The sequence below is a fragment of the Helianthus annuus genome, chromosome 11 (assembly GCF_002127325.2).
Source record: "Helianthus annuus cultivar XRQ/B chromosome 11, HanXRQr2.0-SUNRISE, whole genome shotgun sequence".
Taxonomy (NCBI): Eukaryota; Viridiplantae; Streptophyta; class Magnoliopsida; order Asterales; family Asteraceae; genus Helianthus; species Helianthus annuus.
In genome coordinates, this window is record NC_035443.2 from 127,348,568 (window position 1) to 127,375,519 (window position 26,952).

The following is a 26,952-nucleotide window of genomic DNA, read 5'->3' on the forward strand; positions in this document are numbered from 1 at the left end:
ATTTTAGTTTGTTTACATTTCTGCATTCTATATTCAAAATCCAAAATGATTTTATTTCAAAATCTTCCATTGAGACCAAAATGTTAAATGCAATCCGGACAAACGAGACCGTTGAGAAACTGTTTGTGTGTGGATATTCAAATCTTAGAGACTCGAAACATCATTCAGGGGGGAGACTGTGTTTTCACTTGAAGATGTTGATCAATAATGCTGATCAAGACTGCGGCAACATCCAAGGGGGAGACTGTTGATGCATATGTCTGTTGCCTACGTATTGACTTATTGACCTTTTCCCCTGATATACACCCTCATTGCCAAACATAACTTATGACTTTTTAAAAAGTTAAGTTATTTCAAAAAACTTAGCCAAACACAAACATAGAATCATCCGGGCAATTAACTATTTTTTTTATCGGTAAAACTCTCACTCTCTCCTTCTCTCACTCTTTTGTTTTTTATATCCTTCATTTTCGTCTTCTTCTTCTCCTCCCACCTCTTTTGAAAATTGAAAATCATGCCGTCGTCGGTGAAGCGGGAACGTTATTCAGCACTCGAACACCGGTCACCGGAAAAGAAACCGAGACTGTATTATCTTCCTCGTTCACTATCTCCGATCAACTCTCATCGCGTCGTTCTAAACCCTGCCGATTGTGATCTAGGTATACACTTTCTATACTCATTATATCATCTCTCTCTTTTCTTCCAATTCAAAACCCTAGAATCAGGTTTCTCGATAATGTGCGTGTCCTGTGCTGTGTAAATTTAGATTATTAGGTCTTGAATGTTGTACGAATTTGTGTTTTTTTTTTGGTTTAGTTATGAGTTAGGGTTTCCAATTTTGTTGATCTAGGTGTGTTAAAAATTTGCATCTCGTGAAATTGATACAATATTTAATTGTCTGTTTATGTTAAGAAACCCTAGGAGTCTAGAAGTGTAGGAGAGCCAAGCGGCTCGTGAGCTACTCGAGGTTGGTTTGTTAAAAGCTCGAGCCTAAGAATAAGTTTGTTTGATATACAAGCCCGAACTTGAGCTTCAGTTACTCAGCTTGAGCTTGCTTGTGAACTAAACGAGTAATTTTCCTTTTATATACCAAAGATAAATTTATATAATAATTATTATAATATATAAATATATATGATAAAAGTAACTAAATAGTTTACGTTATGTTATATATAAATGTTATAATTAAAAATATATGAAAATAGTTATAATTGTATATAAGTTAACTAAAAAAGTAATATGTGAGCCAAGTTGGAGCTTCTGTAAGTTAAACGAGCCTGGTCAAGCTTGGGCTCAGCCACATCCCTTCCTAGGACCATGGTTAAAAAAACGGATGAGGTGTACGCCTCGAGGCGAGGCGGTAAGGAAATATGTATGAGGCGTGCCCCATGGAGTCATGGGGTTATGTTTGTACGTACGCCTCTAAGGGCCGAGTGGTAAGAAAACATGCGCCTCATGGGGTTATGTGTTTTTTTTTTTTTTTTTTTGATGTTTTAGACTTTCTGTGTCAATTATTTTATTTTTTATAAGATATATAATTTTTGTATTTAGTTTTAACTTCCGCCTCGGGCTTACGTCTTGGTTCGCCTCGAGGCTTACACCCTGGTGAGGTGAAGGGGAAACACCTCGAGGCTCGGTTCTGTTTTTTTAAACCTTGCCTAGGACAGCTAATGTTTGTAGTCATATTACAAATCAATTAGATGAAATTAGCTGACAAGTGGGGTTTTTTTTGGTCTCTTACTAGATTTTGATATCGAAGGAAATGGCCTCCAAGGTTCTGCACTTTATGAGCACGGATTTGCTTATTGCTGGTCCGGCACCCGGGCCAATGTAGGTATAACCGGAGGGAAGTATTGCTTTAGCTGCAAAATAGTATCGGGACAGCCCGTTGACATGGACGACACTCCCATTGGTCAAAAACACCTCTGTCGCATCGGCATGTCTACGGTGGATGACAAGGTAGGAAACCTCGGTGAAACCGAACACAGCTTCGGGTTTGGAGGAACGGGAAAGTTTTCCAATTCCGGAAAGTTTTCCACTTATGGCGAGAGTTTTGACATTGGGGACACGATTCTTTGTGCTGTTGATTTGGAAAGTGGACCAATGGGTTCTATCGGTTTTGCCAAGAATGGAAAATGGCTTGGTACTGCGAGCCGTTTGGTTAACGGTGGGCCGGCTGTTTTCCCACATGTTCTTTTGAAAAATGTTGTGGTTCAGTTGCAGTTTAGCTATGAAGATGGTTTGGTTCCACAAGATGGGTATAGACCGTGGTCGTGTGCGTTTGCGGATGGAAACGGTTTGATGGGACCTTCGTTTTCTGATGAACGGAACTGTGAGTTAATCATGATGGTTGGCTTACCTGCTTCTGGGAAGACTACTTGGGCCGAAAGATGGGTCAATGACCACCCCGAAAAACGATATATTCTGCTTGGAACAAATTTGGTTCTCGATCAAATGAAGGTTTCTTTTCTTTTTTATATATTATAAAATAATTAGCATGTCAACTATGATTACAAAGTTAATCTTATTTCATTAGTAATAGAATTTTTGTATAAAATGATTTAGACCTTGTTAACCTGCTTGACCAGTTTACTTTGATCAAACTTCTTTATTAAGTTAATTACGTTTTTTTGTCTCTGTCGTTTGTTGAAAATAACCATTACAGTCCATTAGTTTAAAAATTGCCAAAATAGTACTAGCACTTTCACTTTTGTAGCAATTACAGTCCACCTCCGTTAACCCCATCCAATTTACCATTAAGTTTTTGGTGAAAAGACTAAGATACCTCTAATTTAACAAAGTAATATTAACTGTAAATTGGATGGGGTTACCGTAGTTGGATTGTAATTGTTACAAAAGTGAAAGTACTGGTATTGTTTTGGCAATTTTTAAACTAATGGACTGTAATTGTTATTTTTCAACAAACCACAAAGACGACAAACATTAACTCTTTTTTATATCAATAGATGGAACATAATCTGAATGGATCCGTTGATAAGTAAATGAGTCTGAACTTTAGCTTTTTGACATCTTTAGGTTCCTGGTCTGCTTCGCAAGCAAAACTACGGTGAGCGTTTTGATCGCTTAATGGACCGTGCAACTGCAATATTTAATACCCTGTTAGCCAGGGCTTCCAAAAGACCGTGTAACTTAATTATAGACCAGACAAATGTCTACAAGAGTGCGCGTAAGCGCAAATTGGCTCCTTTTACTAACTTTCAGAAGGTACATGGCATAAGATTATTACTTATATAACATGTAGATAATATAATAATAATATTATATATTTATTGGAGAAAATCAGATTGCAGTTGTAGCTTTCTCTCGGCCCGAAGATCTCAAAGCTCGCAGTGAGCAAAGATGTAGGGAAACAGGAAAGGAGGTTCCTGCTGAAGCTATCAATAAAATGATAGGTAAATTTTTAACACGAGATGAAATTAACATGCGATTCGCTCGTGGTTTTAAAAAGCGCGCCTAGGCGCGAGGCTCATAAGGCTCGGGGTCCCTCGCTTTTTTGCTTAGCGCCGAGGGTAAACCCAAGAAGCGGTGCCCTTGAGCGCTTTTTTTGTTAGGTGACGAGGCACTGAAGCGTGCGCTTTAAGGACCTTATACTAAAATTACATGTTCTGTGTAGAAACAACCATACCCGTGAAGATGAAACACCTGACTATTCATAAAATTGGAGATAATATTGCCAAAATTAACGATTTGAAGTGCTTTTGAGAGAAGGAGATGTAAGAGTGATGGCTAGATATGAAATAGAGAGTGACGGCTGAACTTTTTTAGGGTTTACACCCTTTTTACTTTTTGTCTTTTGTTTTCACAAAATTACAATTTTCATCCTTAATGTCATACTATTTTAAATTTTTAACCCAAAACGTTTTCTAACTTAGTTTTTTTTTCCTTTTTTTTTTTTTTGCTTTTTATGGAGTTTTATTGATTGTCATATAACTTCGTTAGTTGTATTTTGAGTGTATAGTAGAGATTTTGTGCTTCTTAGGTTGTATATATGGGTTATTTAAATATTAAAGCATATATAGAGGTTACTTGTGTCACAATTTTAGGTAAATGATACTAGAAACTTTTGGGAAATATATAAAAATATATATATAATTAACTTACGCCTCGGGTACGAAAAGCCTGCTGCTTTTACGCTCCGCGCCTCGGTTTTAGACCTCGTCGCTTTTGTGCGCCTCTCGCTTATTTGCTGGTTTGGGTTTAGTCTGAACGGGATCATGTCAGTTTCGGGCCAAACACACCGACACGTTTAGTTAAACGGCTGTGTTAGGGTCGACCTGGTAGGTTTGCTGGTTGACCCGCCTAGCCCGTTTATTTTTATTACGGTTTATTTATTTATTTATAATGTGTTATATGCAATAATAACTTAAACTGATTGGGAATTCTATGCCAAATTTAAAAGATCAAAGACAAAATAAGCACTAGGTTTATAGGTTAACCATAGTTTTTTATATACGTTTGTATCTTTTGTTGTAACTTTGAAATTTTAGAGTATACATATGCAACAAGATAAAACAAAATAAAAATTTGGGTTAGATAGGTGTAACACCTCGAAATTTTGTGTCCAATGATGTGTTAACACGTGTCATTTGTTTACACGTGGCATCTATAATAAATAAAGGACTAATTTTGACAAACCTTGAAAGTATATAAATTCGAGGGTTATAAAAGTCAACAAGGGTAAATATACTGTATAGTATCCCTAAATAATGCTTAAACCTTCAAACGGATAAATTATAGATCGTACAAATATAAAACGCGGAAGAAAGTGAGAGATTACAAACTAACAGGGGTTAACTGTGTCAACATGTTTAATAATACCTCTGAGTGACCCTTTAACGTCCCAAAGACTTTGTAACGGTATTATACCCTCACTAAAATAATATATATAAATTTCGCAAAGTTTCGATATGAAACGAGAAAGTTACGGTCGAATTCGTAGAAGAAGGGTTAAAAGCGTCAACAGTGAAAGTTAAGGCTTTCCAATATAAATAATAAATAAACCGGGGACTTAATAATGCGGGTAATTAACACGAGGCCCCTATCGGTAAATAACCGAGGGCCAAACCGCAAAGTTACCCCTTCAAATCCGAAAGGTCAGGCAAATCATTACGAAAGATTTCGTTATTAATGGCCCGATTCTGTAATCATTATAAAAGATTTGAAAAATTCTGAAAATATAACCCCACGCGACCCGCGTAAGGTTTCAACATAAGTTGAGGCGGGCCGCGAGCTCCCTCTATTACGCGTCTGATCTTCTGATCCCAGGCGACCCGCGTAAATGTTGCATGGAATGTCCATGCGGGTCGCGTACGACGCCCAGATGCAGAATAGTTGTAACTTCTTGACTTTTGAGCTCTTGAACGATCATTTGATCAATTATGGCAGCATGGGTGACCCCTACACGACCCATTCCCCTTAGGGACACCTGCCCATGATCCATGGTCAGTTATAGCATGTTGTGTAGTGATCTTGAAGGTCTTGTGTGACTATAAATAGGCCTCTTTGGCTCATAACATTCACACACTCAAAAACACTTCTACTGATCATCTCTCAAGCTCTCAAGACTTCTCTGAAGTTCCATAAGCAAGAACACAACCTCTGTAAGTAATCTCACCCTTTGTGGTGTCACATTTCCATGGTTATAGCCTATAAACGCAACCGTCGTAACTAACGGTTGTCATTGCAATATCTTGCAAATGATTCAGTCTTATGACGAATCAAAAATGGTTATGAGTTGGTATTTATGTGGGTATTAAACCTCTAAAAGGGTTCCCTCAGATCACCACTCTAACTATGTCAAATATCGAGTCAAACGTGCGGTTAAAAAGTCAACAGAAAGCCATTTTGGCGATTTATGCATAATCTGTAATATATATGTTATGGAACCTGTTTTGACAATCATAAAACATGATAATATGTATATAAACATGTTTGCGCTCGTTTGAATCGATCATTTGCTATATAGAACCGGTTCGGAGCCGAAAGTCGCAAAAGTTTGACTTCTGCTTTGACTTCAGTTCTGACCCGTTTTAGTGAGGTATAAATATACCCTAGGACTCTCTTAGGACCAGGTCACATGTTGGTATAAGCCTCTGTGGTCGGTTCATGAGTTATCCGAGTGTTTAGCGCATTTCCGTCATTCGCCTAAAAGTTGACCGTAACGGCCTTTTTAAAATTAAAACGAGTATTTCGGACACGTGAACGGACCAAAACCTTGCTTGTTAAATTATAAGCATGTCCCTAAAGTTTCACGTCAATCCGAGGCCTAGAATGAGAGTTATGCTAAAAGGCGCACTTTTAAGAAAGTTTTGTAATTAACGGCGCAATTAGCATAACGCCCATCTAACCCAAGTTTTCGTCACCAAAACTTTTACCCACTGTGGTAAAATAATATTTTGGGAATTTTAAAGATTTTTAATAATTTTTACCTTGCTCATAACCTGCGGTTATGGCTACGGTTCGGTAAATACCGAATATGCCCTTTTTGGCCAAAACGGGAGTTCTACAAGGTCTTTTGACCCGATTCCAGTTGCTACTGGTTTTAAATAATAAATAAAGTATTTTAAGCTTTATAAGCTGTTCGGGAAACTCAGATTTCCTGTAGAACTCGAAAAACCTTTTTAAAGTCTTTAAAATGACTGAAAAGCCCCTACGGGGCATATTACCAACTTAAACTCGTTACGGGCATTACGGGAGGTATCCTACTGATACCAAAATACTTTTAAGGCATAATTGACTTAGGAAATAAGCGTACGACTCTTATGGTTAACCGTTTCGCCTATTTGCGCACACGGTACGGCTCATGAAACTAGTTTTCGTGCAATAGCCGATATGGGTCAAATTATACTATTTGAACCCCAAAATCCAGAGTATGAACCATTGACCCATATAAAAACAAGTCTCTGAACTTGTTGGGTCCAAATCATACTCCATTCTCGGTTTTCGCCTTTTCGTGCGAATTAACCATATCTATATATCGGAATCAACCGGTTTAAGCTACGGCTAATACAAGGACCGTTAGGATTCTAAGAGGTTAATTAAAACCTTCGTTCCAGATTAGGAGCCCCAGTAAAAGCTATCGGTGACTTGATCTAAATTAAGGATTAATACTTGCAAAGGTAAATACTTTTGACTTATTTCCCCTATATGGGCTTCGGTTACGGTATATTAATACCGCTTGATTGAGCATTATATAATTCCATCGCTTAGGTGGTTAATTGATTAAATATGATCGGCTCATTTAAACAGTTTTGTTGCTTATAAGCCTTTGGGGGGTTTAATGACCGTTGTCCCGGATATCCTCGGCATCATTTTACGAAATGGCCACGACCATCGACATCCCGGTGTAGGCGTACACCCGGTATAAAGTGTCGACATTAAAACTACAAGCATTCGTCTACTGAGCACAGCGTTCATCGCGACAGAGAATATACCGATGCGTCCAGTGCTAAGGGTTGCACCTACAAATACTTTGTATCATGTAAGCCCCGTGAATTTACAGGGGAGAAAGGTGCGGTCGACTGTATCACCTGGCTGGACGAGATGGACACGATTGTGGACATCAGCGGGTGCGCTGAGAGGGACGTGGTTAAGTTTGTGTCCCAGTCATTCAAGGGCGAGGCCCTGGCGTGGTGGAGAGCTCTGGTGCAGGCTTCAGGTAAGTCTGCCTTGTACAAAATGTCATGGGGGGAGTTTATTACCCTCATAAAAGAAAACTACTGCCCTCAGCACGAGGTTGAGAAGATTGAGGCTGATTTTGTCTCACTGGTGATGACAAACCTGGATTGTCAAGCTTATTTGACAAGCTTTAACACTATGTCACGACTGGTGCCATATCTTGTGACACCAGAACCACGAAGGATTGCCCGATTCATTGGGGGCTTAGAGCCGGCGATCAAGGCCAGCGTAAAGGCCTCTAGGCCAACGACCTTCAGGTCAGTTACTGACCTCTCCTTGTCTCTTACTCTTGATGCTGTCCGTCTGAGGGCGCAAAGGAGCAAGGAGGCTGAAAAGCGAAAACGTGAGGATGATACCTCACGAAAGTCCGGTAAAAAGCACCGTGGAAACGGTGAGGGCAAGAGAGGGTCGGAGGCAAAGAAGGAGGGGCAAGCTGATGGGAGACCTTACTGCAAGGTCTGCAAGAAACCTCACTCCGGGAAGTGTAGGTTTGCGTCTGGTTCACAGTCTCAACAAAAGACTCCACCCTGTGGGCTATGCAAGTCCAAGGATCACAAGACAGTGGAGTGCAAAAAGATAAAGGATGCAACCTGCTTTAATTGTAACGAAAAGGGGCACATAAAGAGTAATTGCCCGAAGTATGCCAAGAAGGCAGAAGAGACTAAAAAGACAAATGCGAGAGTTTTTCGCTTGGATGCAAAGGAAGCGGTCAAGGACGACAATGTGCTTACAGGTACTTTTCTCGTAAATAATATATTTGCAAGAGTACTGTTCGATTCTGGCGCTGACAAGTCCTTTGTAGACCAGAAATTTTGCCAACTACTAAATATGCCAATCAAAACCCTTGACGTGAAATACGATGTAGAGTTAGCAGACGGAACAATAGAAACCGTCTCTACTGTTCTAGAAGGATGTGAAATATCCATTAGGAACCATTCTTTTCCTTTATCTCTACTTCCTTTCAAACTTGCGGGTTTTGATATCGTGCTAGGCATGGACTGGTTATCCCATAACCAGGCCCAAATCATTTGCGGCAAGCGGCAAATAGTTTTAAAGACTCCGAGTGGTGAATCTCTTACCATTCGAGGGGATACGCACTACGGATTGCCCGAAGACGTATCTATGCTGAAAGCTTCAAGGTGTTTGAACAGAGGCTGTGTAATTTACATGGCTCAGGTGATAATTGAAGAACCAAAGCCGAAGATCGAGGATCTTCCTGTCATTTCTGAATACCCCGAGATTTTTCCTGAAGAACTACCTGGTTTGCCACCAGATAGACAAGTGGAGTTCAGAATTGACATCATACCTGGAGCAGCTCCGATAGCAAGAGCACCTTACAGATTGGCTCCAACGGAAATGAAAGAACTGAGAACCCAGTTGGATGAACTGCTGGCGAAAGGTTTTATCAGACCTAGTTCATCTCCCTGGGGAGCTCCTGTCCTATTTGTAAAGAAGAAGGACGGATCGATGCGGTTGTGCATCGACTATAGAGAGCTGAATAAAGTTACCATAAAGAACAGATATCCTTTGCCAAGGATTGATGATCTGTTCGACCAGCTGCAAGGAGCAAGCTACTTCTCCAAGATCGACTTAAGGTCGGGTTATCATCAACTAAGGGTCAGAGATGAAGATGTACACAAGACTGCATTTAGGACTCGCTATGGTCATTACGAGTTCCTAGTGATGCCTTTTGGGCTCACAAATGCACCGGCTGCGTTCATGGATCTCATGAATCGCGTGTGCAAGCCGTATCTAGATAAATTCGTCATAGTCTTCATCGACGATATCCTTATCTATTCCAAGAATCAAGCTGACCACGAGAAGCACCTCCGTTGCATTCTCGAATTACTACAGCGTGAGAAACTCTACGCCAAATTCTCGAAATGTGAATTCTGGCTACGAGAAGTTCAATTTTTAGGACACGTTGTGAGTGAGCGTGGTATCCAAGTGGATCCCGCTAAGGTAGAGGCAGTCATGAACTGGCAAGAGCCAAAGACGCCTACCGAAATTCGTAGTTTCCTGGGGTTAGCAGGATACTACCGGAGATTTATTGAAAATTTTTCAAGGATTGCTGCGCCCTTAACTTCCTTGACCAAGAAGAAAGAAAAGTACATTTGGGGCCCGAAGCAGCAAGAGTCCTTTGAAATACTGAAGCAGAAGCTAAGCAACGCACCTGTGTTGACCTTACCTGAGGGTACAGATGAATTCGTAGTTTACTGCGATGCGTCACACACGGGCATGGGGTGTGTGCTTATGCAGAAGGGCAAGGTGATTGCCTATGCTTCAAGGCAATTAAAGGTGCATGAAAAGAATTACACCACCCATGACTTGGAGTTGGGTGCCGTTGTATTTGCACTAAATTTATGGAGGCACTACCTTTATGGTATTAAATTTGTGATTTATTCTGATCACAAAAGCCTCCAGCACCTGTTCAACCAGAAGGAGTTGAACATGAGACAGCGCCGTTGGATGGAAACCCTGAATGATTATGACTGCGAAATCAGGTACCATCCCGGCAAGGCGAATGTAGTCGCCGATGCATTGAGCAGAAAAGAAAGGGTAAAACCCATTCGAATCAATGCCAAGAGCATTGAAGTTAAAAATAATTTGATGGAAAGGATATTAGCTGCGCAGCGTGAGGCTGTGTTGGAAGCTAATTATCCTAATGAAAAGCTGGGAGTAACTGAAGAGCAGTTGACTCTTAGCAAGGATGGAATTCTTAGACTGAACGGACGTATATGGGTTCCAATATATGGAGGACTACGAGATGTTGTTCTCCAGGAAGCCCATAGTTCCAAATACTCGGTCCATCCTGCTGCTGATAAAATGTACCAAGACTTAAAGGCAAATTATTGGTGGATAGGCTTGAAAAAGTCTGTAGCCGCCCATGTAGCAAAGTGCTTGACTTGTGCAGGTCAAAGCCGAGCACCAAAAGCCGTCTGGCTTGCTACAACAGCCTGAACTTCCCGAGTGGAAGTGGGAATGCGTAACTATGGACTTCATAACCAAGTTACCCAAGACCAGGAAAGGAAATGATACAATATGGGTCATAGTCGATAGGCTGACTAAATCAGCTCATTTTCTACCCATCAAGGAGACGTATAGCTCCGATATGATAGCCCAACTTTATGTTGATAAGATTGTAGCCTTACACGGCATACCTGTGTCTATTATCTCCGACAGGGATACTAGATACACATCTCACTTCTGGAAAAGTTTCCAGCAATCTTTGGGCACGCGTCTAAACTTTAGTACGGCTTACCATCCACAGACGGACGGTCAAAGTGAGCGTACTATCCAAACGCTAGAAGACATGCTACGTGCATGTGCGATCGATCTAGGTGGTCATATAACTTCGTTAGTTGTATTTTGAGTGTATAGTAGAGATTTTGTGCTTCTTAGGTTGTATATATGGGTTATTTAAATATTAAAGCATATATAGAGGTTACTTGTGTCACAATTTTAGGTAAATGATACTAGAAACTTTTGGGAAATATATAAAAATATATATATAATTAACTTACGCCTCGGGTACGAAAAGCCTGCTGCTTTTACGCTCCGCGCCTCGGTTTTAGACCTCGTCGCTTTTGTGCGCCTCTCGCTTATTTGCTGGTTTGGGTTTAGTCTGAACGGGATCATGTCAGTTTCGGGCCAAACACACCGACACGTTTAGTTAAACGGCTGTGTTAGGGTCGACCTGGTAGGTTTGCTGGTTGACCCGCCTAGCCCGTTTATTTTTATTACGGTTTATTTATTTATTTATAATGTGTTATATGCAATAATAACTTAAACTGATTGGGAATTCTATGCCAAATTTAAAAGATCAAAGACAAAATAAGCACTAGGTTTATAGGTTAACCATAGTTTTTTATATACGTTTGTATCTTTTGTTGTAACTTTGAAATTTTAGAGTATACATATGCAACAAGATAAAACAAAATAAAAATTTGGGTTAGATAGGTGTAACACCTCGAAATTTTGTGTCCAATGATGTGTTAACACGTGTCATTTGTTTACACGTGGCATCTATAATAAATAAAGGACTAATTTTGACAAACCTTGAAAGTATATAAATTCGAGGGTTATAAAAGTCAACAAGGGTAAATATACTGTATAGTATCCCTAAATAATGCTTAAACCTTCAAACGGATAAATTATAGATCGTACAAATATAAAACGCGGAAGAAAGTGAGAGATTACAAACTAACAGGGGTTAACTGTGTCAACATGTTTAATAATACCTCTGAGTGACCCTTTAACGTCCCAAAGACTTTGTAACGGTATTATACCCTCACTAAAATAATATATATAAATTTCGCAAAGTTTCGATATGAAACGAGAAAGTTACGGTCGAATTCGTAGAAGAAGGGTTAAAAGCGTCAACAGTGAAAGTTAAGGCTTTCCAATATAAATAATAAATAAACCGGGGACTTAATAATGCGGGTAATTAACACGAGGCCCCTATCGGTAAATAACCGAGGGCCAAACCGCAAAGTTACCCCTTCAAATCCGAAAGGTCAGGCAAATCATTACGAAAGATTTCGTTATTAATGGCCCGATTCTGTAATCATTATAAAAGATTTGAAAAATTCTGAAAATATAACCCCACGCGACCCGCGTAAGGTTTCAACATAAGTTGAGGCGGGCCGCGAGCTCCCTCTATTACGCGTCTGATCTTCTGATCCCAGGCGACCCGCGTAAATGTTGCATGGAATGTCCATGCGGGTCGCGTACGACGCCCAGATGCAGAATAGTTGTAACTTCTTGACTTTTGAGCTCTTGAACGATCATTTGATCAATTATGGCAGCATGGGTGACCCCTACACGACCCATTCCCCTTAGGGACACCTGCCCATGATCCATGGTCAGTTATAGCATGTTGTGTAGTGATCTTGAAGGTCTTGTGTGACTATAAATAGGCCTCTTTGGCTCATAACATTCACACACTCAAAAACACTTCTACTGATCATCTCTCAAGCTCTCAAGACTTCTCTGAAGTTCCATAAGCAAGAACACAACCTCTGTAAGTAATCTCACCCTTTGTGGTGTCACATTTCCATGGTTATAGCCTATAAACGCAACCGTCGTAACTAACGGTTGTCATTGCAATATCTTGCAAATGATTCAGTCTTATGACGAATCAAAAATGGTTATGAGTTGGTATTTATGTGGGTATTAAACCTCTAAAAGGGTTCCCTCAGATCACCACTCTAACTATGTCAAATATCGAGTCAAACGTGCGGTTAAAAAGTCAACAGAAAGCCATTTTGGCGATTTATGCATAATCTGTAATATATATGTTATGGAACCTGTTTTGACAATCATAAAACATGATAATATGTATATAAACATGTTTGCGCTCGTTTGAATCGATCATTTGCTATATAGAACCGGTTCGGAGCCGAAAGTCGCAAAAGTTTGACTTCTGCTTTGACTTCAGTTCTGACCCGTTTTAGTGAGGTATAAATATACCCTAGGACTCTCTTAGGACCAGGTCACATGTTGGTATAAGCCTCTGTGGTCGGTTCATGAGTTATCCGAGTGTTTAGCGCATTTCCGTCATTCGCCTAAAAGTTGACCGTAACGGCCTTTTTAAAATTAAAACGAGTATTTCGGACACGTGAACGGACCAAAACCTTGCTTGTTAAATTATAAGCATGTCCCTAAAGTTTCACGTCAATCCGAGGCCTAGAATGAGAGTTATGCTAAAAGGCGCACTTTTAAGAAAGTTTTGTAATTAACGGCGCAATTAGCATAACGCCCATCTAACCCAAGTTTTCGTCACCAAAACTTTTACCCACTGTGGTAAAATAATATTTTGGGAATTTTAAAGATTTTTAATAATTTTTACCTTGCTCATAACCTGCGGTTATGGCTACGGTTCGGTAAATACCGAATATGCCCTTTTTGGCCAAAACGGGAGTTCTACAAGGTCTTTTGACCCGATTCCAGTTGCTACTGGTTTTAAATAATAAATAAAGTATTTTAAGCTTTATAAGCTGTTCGGGAAACTCAGATTTCCTGTAGAACTCGAAAAACCTTTTTAAAGTCTTTAAAATGACTGAAAAGCCCCTACGGGGCATATTACCAACTTAAACTCGTTACGGGCATTACGGGAGGTATCCTACTGATACCAAAATACTTTTAAGGCATAATTGACTTAGGAAATAAGCGTACGACTCTTATGGTTAACCGTTTCGCCTATTTGCGCACACGGTACGGCTCATGAAACTAGTTTTCGTGCAATAGCCGATATGGGTCAAATTATACTATTTGAACCCCAAAATCCAGAGTATGAACCATTGACCCATATAAAAACAAGTCTCTGAACTTGTTGGGTCCAAATCATACTCCATTCTCGGTTTTCGCCTTTTCGTGCGAATTAACCATATCTATATATCGGAATCAACCGGTTTAAGCTACGGCTAATACAAGGACCGTTAGGATTCTAAGAGGTTAATTAAAACCTTCGTTCCAGATTAGGAGCCCCAGTAAAAGCTATCGGTGACTTGATCTAAATTAAGGATTAATACTTGCAAAGGTAAATACTTTTGACTTATTTCCCCTATATGGGCTTCGGTTACGGTATATTAATACCGCTTGATTGAGCATTATATAATTCCATCGCTTAGGTGGTTAATTGATTAAATATGATCGGCTCATTTAAACAGTTTTGTTGCTTATAAGCCTTTGGGGGGTTTAATGACCGTTGTCCCGGATATCCTCGGCATCATTTTACGAAATGGCCACGACCATCGACATCCCGGTGTAGGCGTACACCCGGTATAAAGTGTCGACATTAAAACTAAAAGACGTAGCCGTTGGTTTCTGTACTACGGTTTTACGCAAACGTGGTGTGTCTATAAATCTTTAACCCGGCACGACCCGGGCTACTGAACGCATAAAAGAACATGTAAAACGTTCACAAGATCATTATGAATTTTCCCAAGTTATAAAAGAGTTTGTGCCTTGTGCATTCAAATCAATTTTAATAAACATTTTCAAATGTGTCAGTTGAATGTATTTACCAGTGTAAACTGACGTATTTTCCCCAAAAAGATTAAGTGCAGGTACCTAAACGTAATTGGCTGGTATTAGCTCCCTAGCGTCGGGATAAGCCTCGCAAGCTTGATTGCAGTATCTGATGGAACAATAATTTATGATTATTTACGATCCACTGTGGATATTCAACTCTGTAATACATTGATATTATGATCAGAGTTTGAAATTTATATATTATTCTTATGCTTCCGCTGTGCATTATAAAATTGTGTGGTTTGACTATATTGTTGCCAACATCGTCACGGTAATCCCCCACCGGGCCCACCGGTGAGACACGTGGAAATCGGGGTGTGACAGGTTGGTATCAGAGCCAACATTGAGTGAATTAAACACTATCCTAATGTGTTTAATCTCAATGACACAATTGCACATACTTGAGTCTAGACAAGAACTTAGGACAAATTCGGATTAATACTCCTTTTTGTCTTTATTTTTCGAATTGATTTTTAATAAGTTTTGGAGCAGGAAAATGCCACCTGTTATATTCCGAGGAAGAGGAAGGGGACGAAGAGGCCGAGGAGAAATCGTGACACATCACGATCAAGAAGCTGGACCATCTGGTACAAGACATCCTTCGATGACACGAAGCGAAGAGCCACAACGACGAAGAGATCTTTACGAACCAGCGAGGCATTCCACTTCGCACAGCTCAACGCCATCCTACCGGCACTCCTTTGGGCCAGATTCAGAAAATAATCCCAACAACCCACAACCTTCCTTCATACCTCTACAACGTTCGGTTTCGCACCGGAACTACGACGACCCTAGTCCATACTACGTAGCTCAGTTTAATCCGGCTGACTACATACAGGAACCTTCAGGTTTTGTTCCACTAGGGCCACAAGACCATTTTTCTGAAGATCCCATGGAGGAAGATGAGGATCCAACTGAACCAGCTCGTGGTACGCCCACGCATCCGATAGAAGTATCTGATGGATCTTCATATCATGGTCCGCAGTATCAAGGCCCAGACAGCTTTATGGCCTTGTTTGACCGACATGAGTGGTAAAACACACCATCTCATCAGACATCGCAACCGAGACATCCACAGGATCCCTCTGAGGATTCACGCTTTGAGGCAGTTACGCCACCACCTCCGCCACCGGCACAACCAGTAATACCTGATCCGCCGAGGCGTAGGAGGACCAATGCTCGTATGTCTACACGAGGAGGAGGGGGTAACCACTTCAGCACTCCTCGACATTCTAGTAGTAGCCACTATCCGCCGCTACAAGAAGAAGGACCTTCAAGTCCTATACAGGAAGCGAACTCCGCACCTACTGCACGAAATTCGCCACCATTTGGGTATGACCAACCCATACCAGCTTACACAGGTCCGACGGCTTACAACCCGTTTGAACCATCACAAGCACAATACAACTACGGCTATGAGCGCGACCCATATGTGGTGTCGGCTAGATATAATGCGCGCTACCCTGACGGAGCACATGGAAACATGGGACCACCGGACTACTCAGCTCATGGGTATCCAATACCTCCCAGACCTCCAGTTCCGCATCAAGCGCCACAACCACGATTCTCTCCTCCTGAACAGGAAGAAATACTCCATCGACTAGATCGTGTGGAGAGAGAGTTCGAGGAAGAAAAGAAAAGCTACGGCTAATACAAGGACCGTTAGGATTCTAAGAGGTTAATTAAAACCTTCGTTCCAGATTAGGAGCCCCAGTAAAAGCTATCGGTGACTTGATCTAAATTAAGGATTAATACTTGCAAAGGTAAATACTTTTGACTTATTTCCCCTATATGGGCTTGGGTTACGGTATATTAATACCGCTTGATTGAGCATTATATAATTCCATCGCTTAGGTGGTTAATTGATTAAATATGATCGGCTCATTTAAACAGTTTTGTTGCTTATAAGCCTTTGGGGGGTTTAATGACCGTTGTCCCGGATATCCTCGGCATCATTTTACGAAATGGCCACGACCATCGACATCCCGGTGTAGGCGTACACCCGGTATAAAGTGTCGACATTAAAACTAAAAGACGTAGCCGTTGGTTTCTGTACTACGGTTTTACGCAAACGTGGTGTGTCTATAAATCTTTAACCCGGCACGACCCGGGCTACTGAACGCATAAAAGAACATGTAAAACGTTCACAAGATCATTATGAATTTTCCCAAGTTATAAAAGAGTTTGTGCCTTGTGCATTCAAATCAATTTTAATAAACATTTTCAAATGTGTCAGTTGAATGTATTTACCAGTGTAAACTGACGTATTTTCCCCAAAAAGATTAAGTGCAGGTACCTAAACGTAATTGGCTGGTATTAGCTCCCTAGCGTCGGGATAAGCCTCGCAAGCTTGATTGCAGTATCTGATGGAACAATAATTTATGATTATTTACGATCCACTGTGGATATTCAACTCTGTAATACATTGATATTATGATCAGAGTTTGAAATTTATATATTATTCTTATGCTTCCGCTGTGCATTATAAAATTGTGTGGTTTGACTATATTGTTGCCAACATCGTCACGGTAATCCCCCACCGGGCCCACCGGTGAGACACGTGGAAATCGGGGTGTGACAATAGGCTATGTTCGTGTCAAACCACGAAAACTCACGTGGTGTTTGGGTTCATGTTTCTAAAATGTATGTAATTTATTTTTATCTCAATATATCATATTCTCACAACTTCTTCTCTGCTCATCCAAATGTGGTTATATGACTCTAAATAATTAGAAACCCAAACATACTATAATTTCAGATTTTAAAACACCCCCTTTAATGATAAGATTTTGTCATTTATTATTTTCGATTCAAAGTCTAAGGTATGATCTCAATGATTTATGACTGATGGTGCTGTTTTGTACTTTCAGCAAATTTTGTTTTGCCTGGAAGCAAGGATATGCCTGGGACAGATGAGTGTTTTGATCAGGTCATCACTATACGACCGTGTTATACATTTTTATACAACGCACACATATATGCATGCACGTGTGTGTGTGCATATAGTATATTAGTTTTGTAGCTATGTTAAAATGTTACCCTTCTAATTTATAGGTCATATACATCGAACTCAACATGACCGAGTCAAAGAAGTGTTTGGATGAAATGAAAGCAAAATTGCAATCTGGCTTGACGTATCATCATCCTCTAGAGAGTCCTACACATTTATGTCATCCAACTTCAGGGCATTCCGACACCTCCAAATTACAATATCGAACGATTCCATCGGGTATCTTCTGTTTTTCATTTGCAACCATATGTGGCATGTAGAAGTGGCACTTTCCACTTGTTTACTAATGATAGCGAATAGCAGACGATAGCGATAGCCAACCTATATGCTAAGCAGCGATGGTGATAAAATAGCGGACGCTAATTTATGTTTAGTGATACACTAGAAGAAAAAATTAGAAATATTTTATATGTATATTATATCCAAATACGGCATAGTTGTTAATAGCGGTTATAGCGACCGCTATAGCGCGCTATGTAGCGTTGCGACCAAGTGTCGCTATATGGGTCTTAGCGACGAATAGCGAAGTTAGCGACAGTTAAGTTTTTTTTAATAGTTTTTCACGTTTGGGCCCATTTTTTAACACAAAAAAAAACCTGCATAATCTGCTTAAAAAAGCAGAAGGTTAAATTGTGCAAAAACTGGCCCCATGCGGGCCCGTTTTTTCGGAGCTGCATTCGTGCAGGCACGCATGAGTTCAATTGAATTCCAGTTCAGAAACTCATTTTTTGCACCCCCCTGCCCGCGGGTAGGACTTGTGGTAAAACATGTCATAAAGCTACAATGGAGTAGTAAAGACTTTACCTTATAAACAACCACTAACTTTGTTCACACACCAATGTGGGTCAAAGTATTTACTACCTTTTGAGACTTTCATTCACACACCCAACATATAAGTCCTAAACAAGGGTATTTTGATGTAATATACATGTAAAATAGCATATATACAAGGGTATTTTGATGTAATATACATATAAAAATTTTCAATAAATCTTTTTCTAGTGTAATCGCTATTTATAAAATAGCCCGTCGCTATTTGTCGCTATTCGCTACGTAGCCTATAGGTGCCTTGTCGCTATTTGTCGCTATTTGCTATCGACAACTATGAAATACGGTGTTTCTATACGTATATGTAACAAAAAACCTAAAATGTAGCTATTGCATATGTATATTTTATGGCTGTTTATATTAAAACGAAAAAAAAAAACCAAAAAACCTGAAATCTCACTATTTACTCGCTATGGAGGCGCCAAATTCAGATAGTGATGAATGAGTGCTTTGCTACGCTATTCGCTATAGCGCTCGTTATGAGCGCTATTAACAACTATACTAATGCATGGGTCAGTTTGGGTTATTTTTTATGTAAGTTTGACGTATATAAACCTCTTAGATTGCGTGGTTATTTCTTATCTGGCTCACTGATTGTTTATAAGAGTAAAATGCCATTTTCTTCCTTGAGGTTTGGCCAGTTGTGTGAGTGTGACTTTCGTCTAAAGGTTTGTTTTTCCGTATCTGGAGACAAAGGATTTGAAATCTTGCCATTTTCATCTGGCTCGTTAACTTCATCCATTCTTCTCCGTTAAGTTAGGGGTAATTCCGTCGTTTTTGCTAACTTAAAGGGCAATTCGGTCTTTTTAAGGGGTATTCGGTCTTTTTACATAAAATGAAAAAGAATAAATTGCCCTTTAAGTTAGCAAAAAAGACGGAAATATCCCTGACTTAACGGAGAAAAATGGATGGAGTTATCGAGCCGAATGAATATGGCAAGATTTTAAACCTTTTGGATCTAGATGCGGAAAAACAAACCTTTGGACGAAAATCGCAAACTGACCAAACCTCAGGGACGAAAATGGCATTATACTCTAAAAAAACTAAAACTTTTGGACAACGTGTTTCAGGTCAATTCAGCCTGAGCTGACCTGTACCAGAATTACCTGCCTTGACCCATTGGCTATTACCCAAACCGTCCTTTTTGTCACGTGTAGTTTTATGGCCGTGCTAATAAACTAATTAATAAATTACCTGATGATTTTACGTTCAGGTGGACACTTGCAAGACAGAATTCTTTCTAGGGATGATTTAAATCATCGTCGTAGTTACAATGGATATGAGCACAGAGCAGTGGCTCCGGTTGCCATGTCCAACTTTTATCAGAGAAACTCATCTAACCATACTCCCACTAATGAAAACATGGATTTATCTCCTCAGTACACTGCAAACGCAAATTACCATGCTGCCTATACTACTACAAGTTCTTCATCTCTGTATGGTGCCTATGGTGGACCGTCTTTTGTCCCCCAAGTTGATATGCACACTCCCTTTCTATCCCCAGTTACGTCAATTCCGCATGGTAAGTGAATCTCACAATTCACAAAGCTCGGCTCAAAAAACAGCTCGGTTGCAAATGAGCCGGCTCGGCTTGATTTGTAAACGAGCTTGAGCTAGGCATGGCTCGGCTCGTGAGCTCGCGAGCTGGAAGAGTTATTTTATTTTATACAGATTAATTTTAGTTTTAAGTGTGCTAGAATAAAATAATATGTGAGAGGGGGTTGAAGTGTTAACATTTTAAGTTTAATTAATCAATAACATATAAAAATATGGGAAAATAAACAAAAATTTTACATATTATACTTTGGAAAAATTACAAATTTTGTCCTTTATCTTTATACAACTTTTCAGGCGGTGTCCTTTTTAACGAATGTTGACAGGCGGTGTCCTTTACTAGGTATTTTGTTGCAAGTTTAGTCCTTTACACCCAACCCAGTTAAAAACCCAGTTAATTGTCGGCAGGCGGTGTCCTTTACTAGGTATTTCGTTGCAAGTTTAGCCCTTTACCTAGGTATTTTGTTGCAAGTTTAGTCCTTTACACTCAACAATTAACAAGGTTTTTTAACCGGGTTAGGTGTAAAGGACACTGCCTGTCAACATTCGTTAAAAAGGACATCGTCTGAAAAGTGGTATAAAGATAAAGGACAAAACTTGTAATTTTTCCTAATACTTTTAATATGACCATTCGAACTTTAAAATATTAGAAAAATTAATACAACACAATATAGATATATGTGTGGTTTTTTTTTGTTCTTTATGTTTTCAATAATTGTAGAAAAAATAATAAAAAATATTAACAAGCCGGCTCGAGCTGGCTGGAACATTTTACGAGCCGAGCTCAGCTCGGTAAAATAAACAAGCCAAGCCGGCTCGTTTAAGCTCGAGCTCAACCTGGCTCTGCCTGACTTGATTACAACCCCATCTCGAAATGTAAGTTGTTTTTCAAGTTCGGGCTCCGGTTGTTTATACTTGGTCTCGCCGTGCGACAGAAGGAACCTTATATGTATTATAACTCCTTTTATGTTGTCAATAAGAACCAAAACATGAAAATTCTTAACACATTATCTATGTATTTCAATCATTAGACTAGAAGGCAGGGCTACATGTCTAGCACATGCATGTAGATTCAATTTTTGCTTCTTTGAAGGACGGATAGAGTGTAGCGTGTTTTGTAGGTGTTAATGTTGCATCTTTTGTTCTGTGAAGGTTCAATATATGGAGCTCCTGATCCAATGAAGTCATATGGACATAACACCTCGCATGCACCAAATTATAACCAATATCAGCCTCGGTCAAGCTACTACTACTGAGGATTTAGCATCGGTTTTCGCTTAATCATATTTTGCATATGTATCTATTTAAGTTGACGATCCTTCTGTTCACAAGAGAGAAGGAGATTGTTGATCTACATGGTGATTTCTATGAGATGGGAAAAACTAGTTGCATAAATGATATCGTGTCTCCAACAATCGTTCTAATCCTTTAACTTCACTATGCAGGGTTCTAGGTTTAGGCTTTTACAGGGTTTTAATCGCTTATATTTGGTTCTGCCTTATGAAGTTCCTGGTGAGCCTGCATTTTGGCTTATTGGCTTATTGGCTTAAGGCCATGCGTAGTCATAACGCCCCTTTGTGGGCGTTATGCGTGCCACGTGTGCGGGTGGGCGTTATGGGGCGTTATGGATTTAAGCCCGTAGTCATAAAGCCCCCGCCTAATCATTAGTCAATTATTAATTTCTAATTGAGTAAATTACGTTTTTGGCCCCTATGGTTATATCACTTTTACTATATTAGCCCAAAATAAGAATTTTTAACATATCTGCCCCCATGGTCTCTATAACTAACCATTTTGGCCTCTAAGTCTAGAAATCGTGGGGGCCAAAATGGTTAGTTATAGAGATCATGGGGCCAAAATGGTTAGACTTAGGGGCCAAAATGGTTAGTTATAGAGACCATGGGGGCAGATATGTTAAAAATTTTTATTTTGGGCTAATATAGTAAAAGTGATATAACCACGGGGGCCAAAAACGTAATTTACTCTTTCTAATTTTTTCTAATTATTTTCTAACTTTATAAAATTAAAATTCATTTCATTAAATTAAAAAAACATTACACTAAAATTAAAAAAAAAAAACATTACACTTAAAAAAAAACATAACAGTAACAAAAAAAAAAAACAAAAAACGGTTCCACTAAAAAAAAAGTTGGACTAAAAAAATAAAAAAAAAAACAACACTTCAAGGATTATATTTTTTTTCGATCCTTTCCTTTTGGGCCAACGCCATCTTCAAAGCTTTTCTGGTAAGGTGGTCGTGCGGTTTCGAGTAGAACTCAAAGTCGTGAGCCCATTGTCTGTCCCGCATAATCTCCGTAACTTCGCGGTTCTCCTCCATACGTTTAGTACCGAGTTCGTGTATGTCTTGAAGTCGCTTGTTTATCTCCGAAAATGCGTTACTCATATCCGTTCCCATAGATGACGACTCGGGCTTTTTCGTCCGCCTACTTCTTCCGGGCGGTCTTGGTAGCTCCTCCACCGGCACGTCATCCGGAATATCCTCGTTCAAGTCGGTGTTTCGAGCGTCGGAGGTTGGCGTTTCGGGTTCACCCGACTCGTTTGTTTTGGACCTCTTTGATGGCCGTTTATTTCCCGAACGACCACTCGGAGTAGATACGGTGGCCCATTTGGGGCTATGGCGAAGGATTTGCCAACACCTCATGTACACGGGAAATGGCCATTAGCCTCCGTATACTCGACCAATGCCGCTTGCGTAATGTCTTCATCGTACTTCCACTTTTCCAATATGGAAAACAAGCGTTGGTACACGGTTTGAAAGTTTGTGCATTTCTTGTTTATATCGGTCCACTTTCCTGATATAGAGTCCGGTGGACGGTATTCGTCTCCTTTTCCCATGAGATCGAAAAAAAGTTCTCGTATTCGGTTCTAAAAAACGGTTTTACTTTGATTGTTTACTAAAAAAAATATAATGTTAATCTAAAATTTAAAAAAATAAAAACAGAAAATAAATTAAAAAACTGAAAATAAATAAAAACTAAAAAAATAAATAATAACAGAAAATAAATAAAAAAATGCAAAAATAAATATACATATAACTGGGTCCTCCGACACATCGATGAAAGCGCGGGTTAACGCATACTCCTCATCGGGCTCCCACGTTATCACATTTTTTTCCGCTCGGGTGATGGTTTCCACTTTCTTTTATGTGGCCGTTTTCCTTTTCCTTTTTGCGTCTCCGCTACTTCGGGTTGTGTTTCCGGAACAACATCGGGTTCGTGTAGTGGGGGGCCGAAAGCTTGAGCCGACCCAAACGCTTGAGACGACCCCATTCCATCAGTGTTTTGATTCGGGTTCCACCCGTAGAGATTCGGGTCCCATGATAGCGGTTGGTTCAAAAGATTCATGAACCCGGTATTTTGTTTATTGTAATCGAGAAAACCGGAGCCAAAAGGGTTGGGTCGAGTGGGAACCGGCGACACGGGGCGAGTAGGATTACCACTTTGGTTTGGGTCCGCACTTGATCGGGGAGGAATGAAGCCACGGTTGAATGGATGCATTGTATAAAATATAAGGATTTCTAAAAAAATTGGAAGAGATAGAGTCTTTGAGTGTGTGTGGTAAAAATATAGGAAAGGAGGTATTTATTTAAAGGAAAGTTTGAAAAAAAAATTGATTTTTTTTTTAGAAAATGACCGTTTACCAACGGTCAAAAAATTAATTTCCATTTCTCATACCGCTGTTATCATCATCGCACCATTCCAAAATTTTGAAACATAGCGCCTGCCGTTTTGGTGTTCCAGACGGTATGGGGGCGCTATGTTTGGGCATACCGCTCCACTACGTATGACCTAATCTTGTATCCTTTTCAAATTATGTCAACATAATTCCGGTTTGCCATCTCCCCCTTTGACATTATATGACAAAACATGTGATCGAAAAAGCACCCTCCCATTTCTGGACAAAATCCGCGTCCTTTGTGCACCACGAGCTTATGTGAGCCAGAACTTGCCTAAGCTTGTCATCGGCCCGTTTAACTTAAAAGAACTCTAGCCTCGTGTAGAACTTCCTACTTAAAGGTCAAGCTTGTTTATTAGTTGATTATTTTTTATTTATATACCTGTAAAATTATACACACACATTTATAGGGGTGAGGTGTGGTACAAATAGCATTTAGGTTGCGAAATAAACAAATTGAAAAAAGGACACTATGACATTTTTCGTAATTATGATAATAATCACTCTTTAGCAAATACTACTTGACAACAAAATTCTACTAGACTAATAAAATTTTGCTACTTGCCACCTGTAGCGGTTTTTTTTTTTAACAGCCAACAGAATCAATCCCGAGCACTCTCGGGGCACTCACTGGACCAAACAGAGTACTTCGAGAGTAACCTGAGTCCACCAATTCTGGGGAAAACCCGATAACACACCTGCTCATAGGTACGATGGTGAAATTACCGGTAAAACCTGTTTGGCTCAAGGATCGAACCCTGGGTCTCCTATCATTCCCTACCAGTGCCTTACTCTGCACCAAGTGAGAGTTGAACTTGCATCTCTCTAGAGAAATGCAAGCCTCTCACCGCTTGATCTAGAGATCATTGGCCAACACAATGTGTATTATTCTGTAGCGTATTACTGGAGTGCTATTTTGAGTACACCATGTGGATTATTCTGTGAGGCCAAAACTAAGTTAGGAGATACCATCTCCAAGTATGTGAACTTTTGAATGTTTACGTTCATGAAGAACGAGCATAAGGTGTTAGGGTACTGACGACGGGGGTAGCCCAAAGACAAATAAAACCATTAATATGCAAAGAGCTTAAAAGGTTGAAAGGTTCATCGGATGAAAAGCTGCATAATGAGTGAATCGAGGAACAGTAACTAGTCATGTCCACCAACTCATCTCACCAACTCACAAAGTCAGAGCAGGTCTGTACAGGCACACCCTATTAACCAGGGGTCCAAAGCCTTGAACCTCAAAAGGGGAAACCCTCCATAAGCAAACAGGTCTCACTAGTATAGTCCATACCATTTCGAGAAGTGTCTTCCACTATAAGAAGACAGCTCAATAACACTTCAAGGACATTCCGAAAAGCAGAGAGATTCCTTAATCTCTTGTCATTTGAAGAGTTCTTGTCACTTCCGAATAACTCTTCATCAGATTCATCTCATTCATTCTATTTGCTTTCTTTTCTTGATCCGAGTCAATCTTGGAGAAAGAACTTCAAAGCAAATAACTCAAATATACTAGTGAACCTCCTTCCACGTTTTGCAAGCGTGGAGGGACCCCGCGACCTGCGTTAGGCAAAATCAAACCTTTCAGCCCTTTTGCCTGACCAGTCCAGCTACCATCCTTGGTCCCGTGTTTGTTGCATCAACAAGTTGGCGCCCACCGTGGGGCTACGCCGCTGTTTCTCCTCAAAAGAGACCTGGTACGTGTAGCTCCTTCCATTCCAAACCACTATGTCAGAAAGTGGATCTCCGGGAGAGGTCAACCAGATCCCTAACACCTCTACCCCGGGAAGTGGTCAAGCTCACACAACAATAACAACGCCTTTTTCAACTCCGGGGAGTACACCCGAGTTCCTCACCTTTAACACACCAACCCCATCCAGATCTGGAGCTCCGTCTCCCAACGTTGGTGTGTCTGACACTCCGACACGTGTTGAACTTACCCCCGAGGGGGTCGCTCATAACTTCCTTGAGCTGAGATCACTTCTTAACCAACATGTGAACAGAGAAAGGGAAAAGGGTGTAAGGATTCGTCTAGATTACGACGAGCCTGAGCCAACGTTATCTCCTGGACCACCTCTACCACCCTTCGTTACAAGAAGTGAAGCCGGTCCTAGCAACCCTTCAAACCTGCACCCTTATCTGTCCACTGTGACGAACCCCACTGTTCATCCCATTCTCTCTTCCCAACCAACTGTTAGTGGTACCCCTCTGGGACACGAGTTAACACTCGATCAACTCCTACAATCCCCGGTGACCAGTTGTCCCACTTCTCTGAATACCACATGGGAGCAAGCCCTGTCCGTGCTCCCTTTAGCACGAAGTGCTGTTGCCAGCACCCCTCTTGGGGTAAATTGCTCGGTTGGTCCTGGAAGCCTTCAAGGTTTCAATTTCGTGCCCAATATGATGTCTCAGATGATGGCCCACTTCCCTTGGCAGCACTTCATCAATCAAGTGCTGGCCACCCAGGGAAACCAAGGCAATAATAACAACGGAGGCACGAGACCTGAAGAGGACTTGGCAACACCTTACAAGCCAAGCAACCTTTCATGCTTTTCAAGACAGATAGCTGATTATGACTTCCAGTCAAAAATCAAAATGCCTGCCCACATCAAAACGTATGATGGGACCGAAGACCCCGAAGATCATCTTCAAATCTTTACTGGTGCTGCTCGAATAGAAAAATGGTCGAATGCTGAATGTTGCCTAATGTTCATGCAAACCCTCATTGGGTCCGCTAGAATTTGGTTCAACGACCTACCTGCTCAAAGCATTCGAAGCTTTGATGATCTCAGCAGAGGCTTCCTGGCAAACTTCTCCCAACAAAGGAGATACGTTAAAGACGCGACTGTAATCTTCCAAATAAAACAACGAGATGATGAAAGCCTACGAGCGTTCATTGAACGGTACAAGAAAGAAGGGCTAACCTACGTGGGGGCTGATGAGAAAATGAGGGTTGCCGGTTTTATGAACGCCATAACCTCCAAGTATCTCACACGAGATTTCAACAAATCTCTACCCAAAACCTTGGAAGAAGCCCTTGAAAGAGCTGAGGCTCACATCCGAGGAGAAGAAGCTGTTGATATCAAGGAACAAAGGAAAAGGGGTTCCGGTTGGCGAAGCAGCAGCCC

At 40.4% G+C, this 26,952-nt stretch overlaps 1 protein-coding gene across 2 annotated transcripts; it reads left to right on the forward strand.

The window, feature by feature from the left end:
• Positions 1–435: 435 nt before the first annotated feature.
• LOC110890378 (heterogeneous nuclear ribonucleoprotein U-like protein 1) lies at positions 436–21,557 on the forward strand. Of its 2 annotated transcripts, XM_022137977.2 has the most exons (8): positions 437–659; positions 1,745–2,460; positions 3,037–3,225; positions 3,305–3,413; positions 17,604–17,662; positions 17,788–17,962; positions 19,785–20,093; positions 21,278–21,557. In XM_022137977.2, exons 1-8 carry the CDS (start codon positions 515–517, stop codon positions 21,379–21,381), a joined length of 1,806 nt encoding a protein of 601 aa, XP_021993669.1. In that variant the 5' UTR covers positions 437–514; the 3' UTR covers positions 21,382–21,557. The 2 variants fall into 2 exon arrangements, with proteins under 2 accessions (XP_021993670.1, XP_021993669.1); XM_022137978.2 differs by lacking the exons at positions 17,604–17,662; positions 17,788–17,962 and having other exon boundaries at positions 436–659.
• The last annotated feature ends 5,395 nt before the right edge of the window (positions 21,558–26,952 follow it).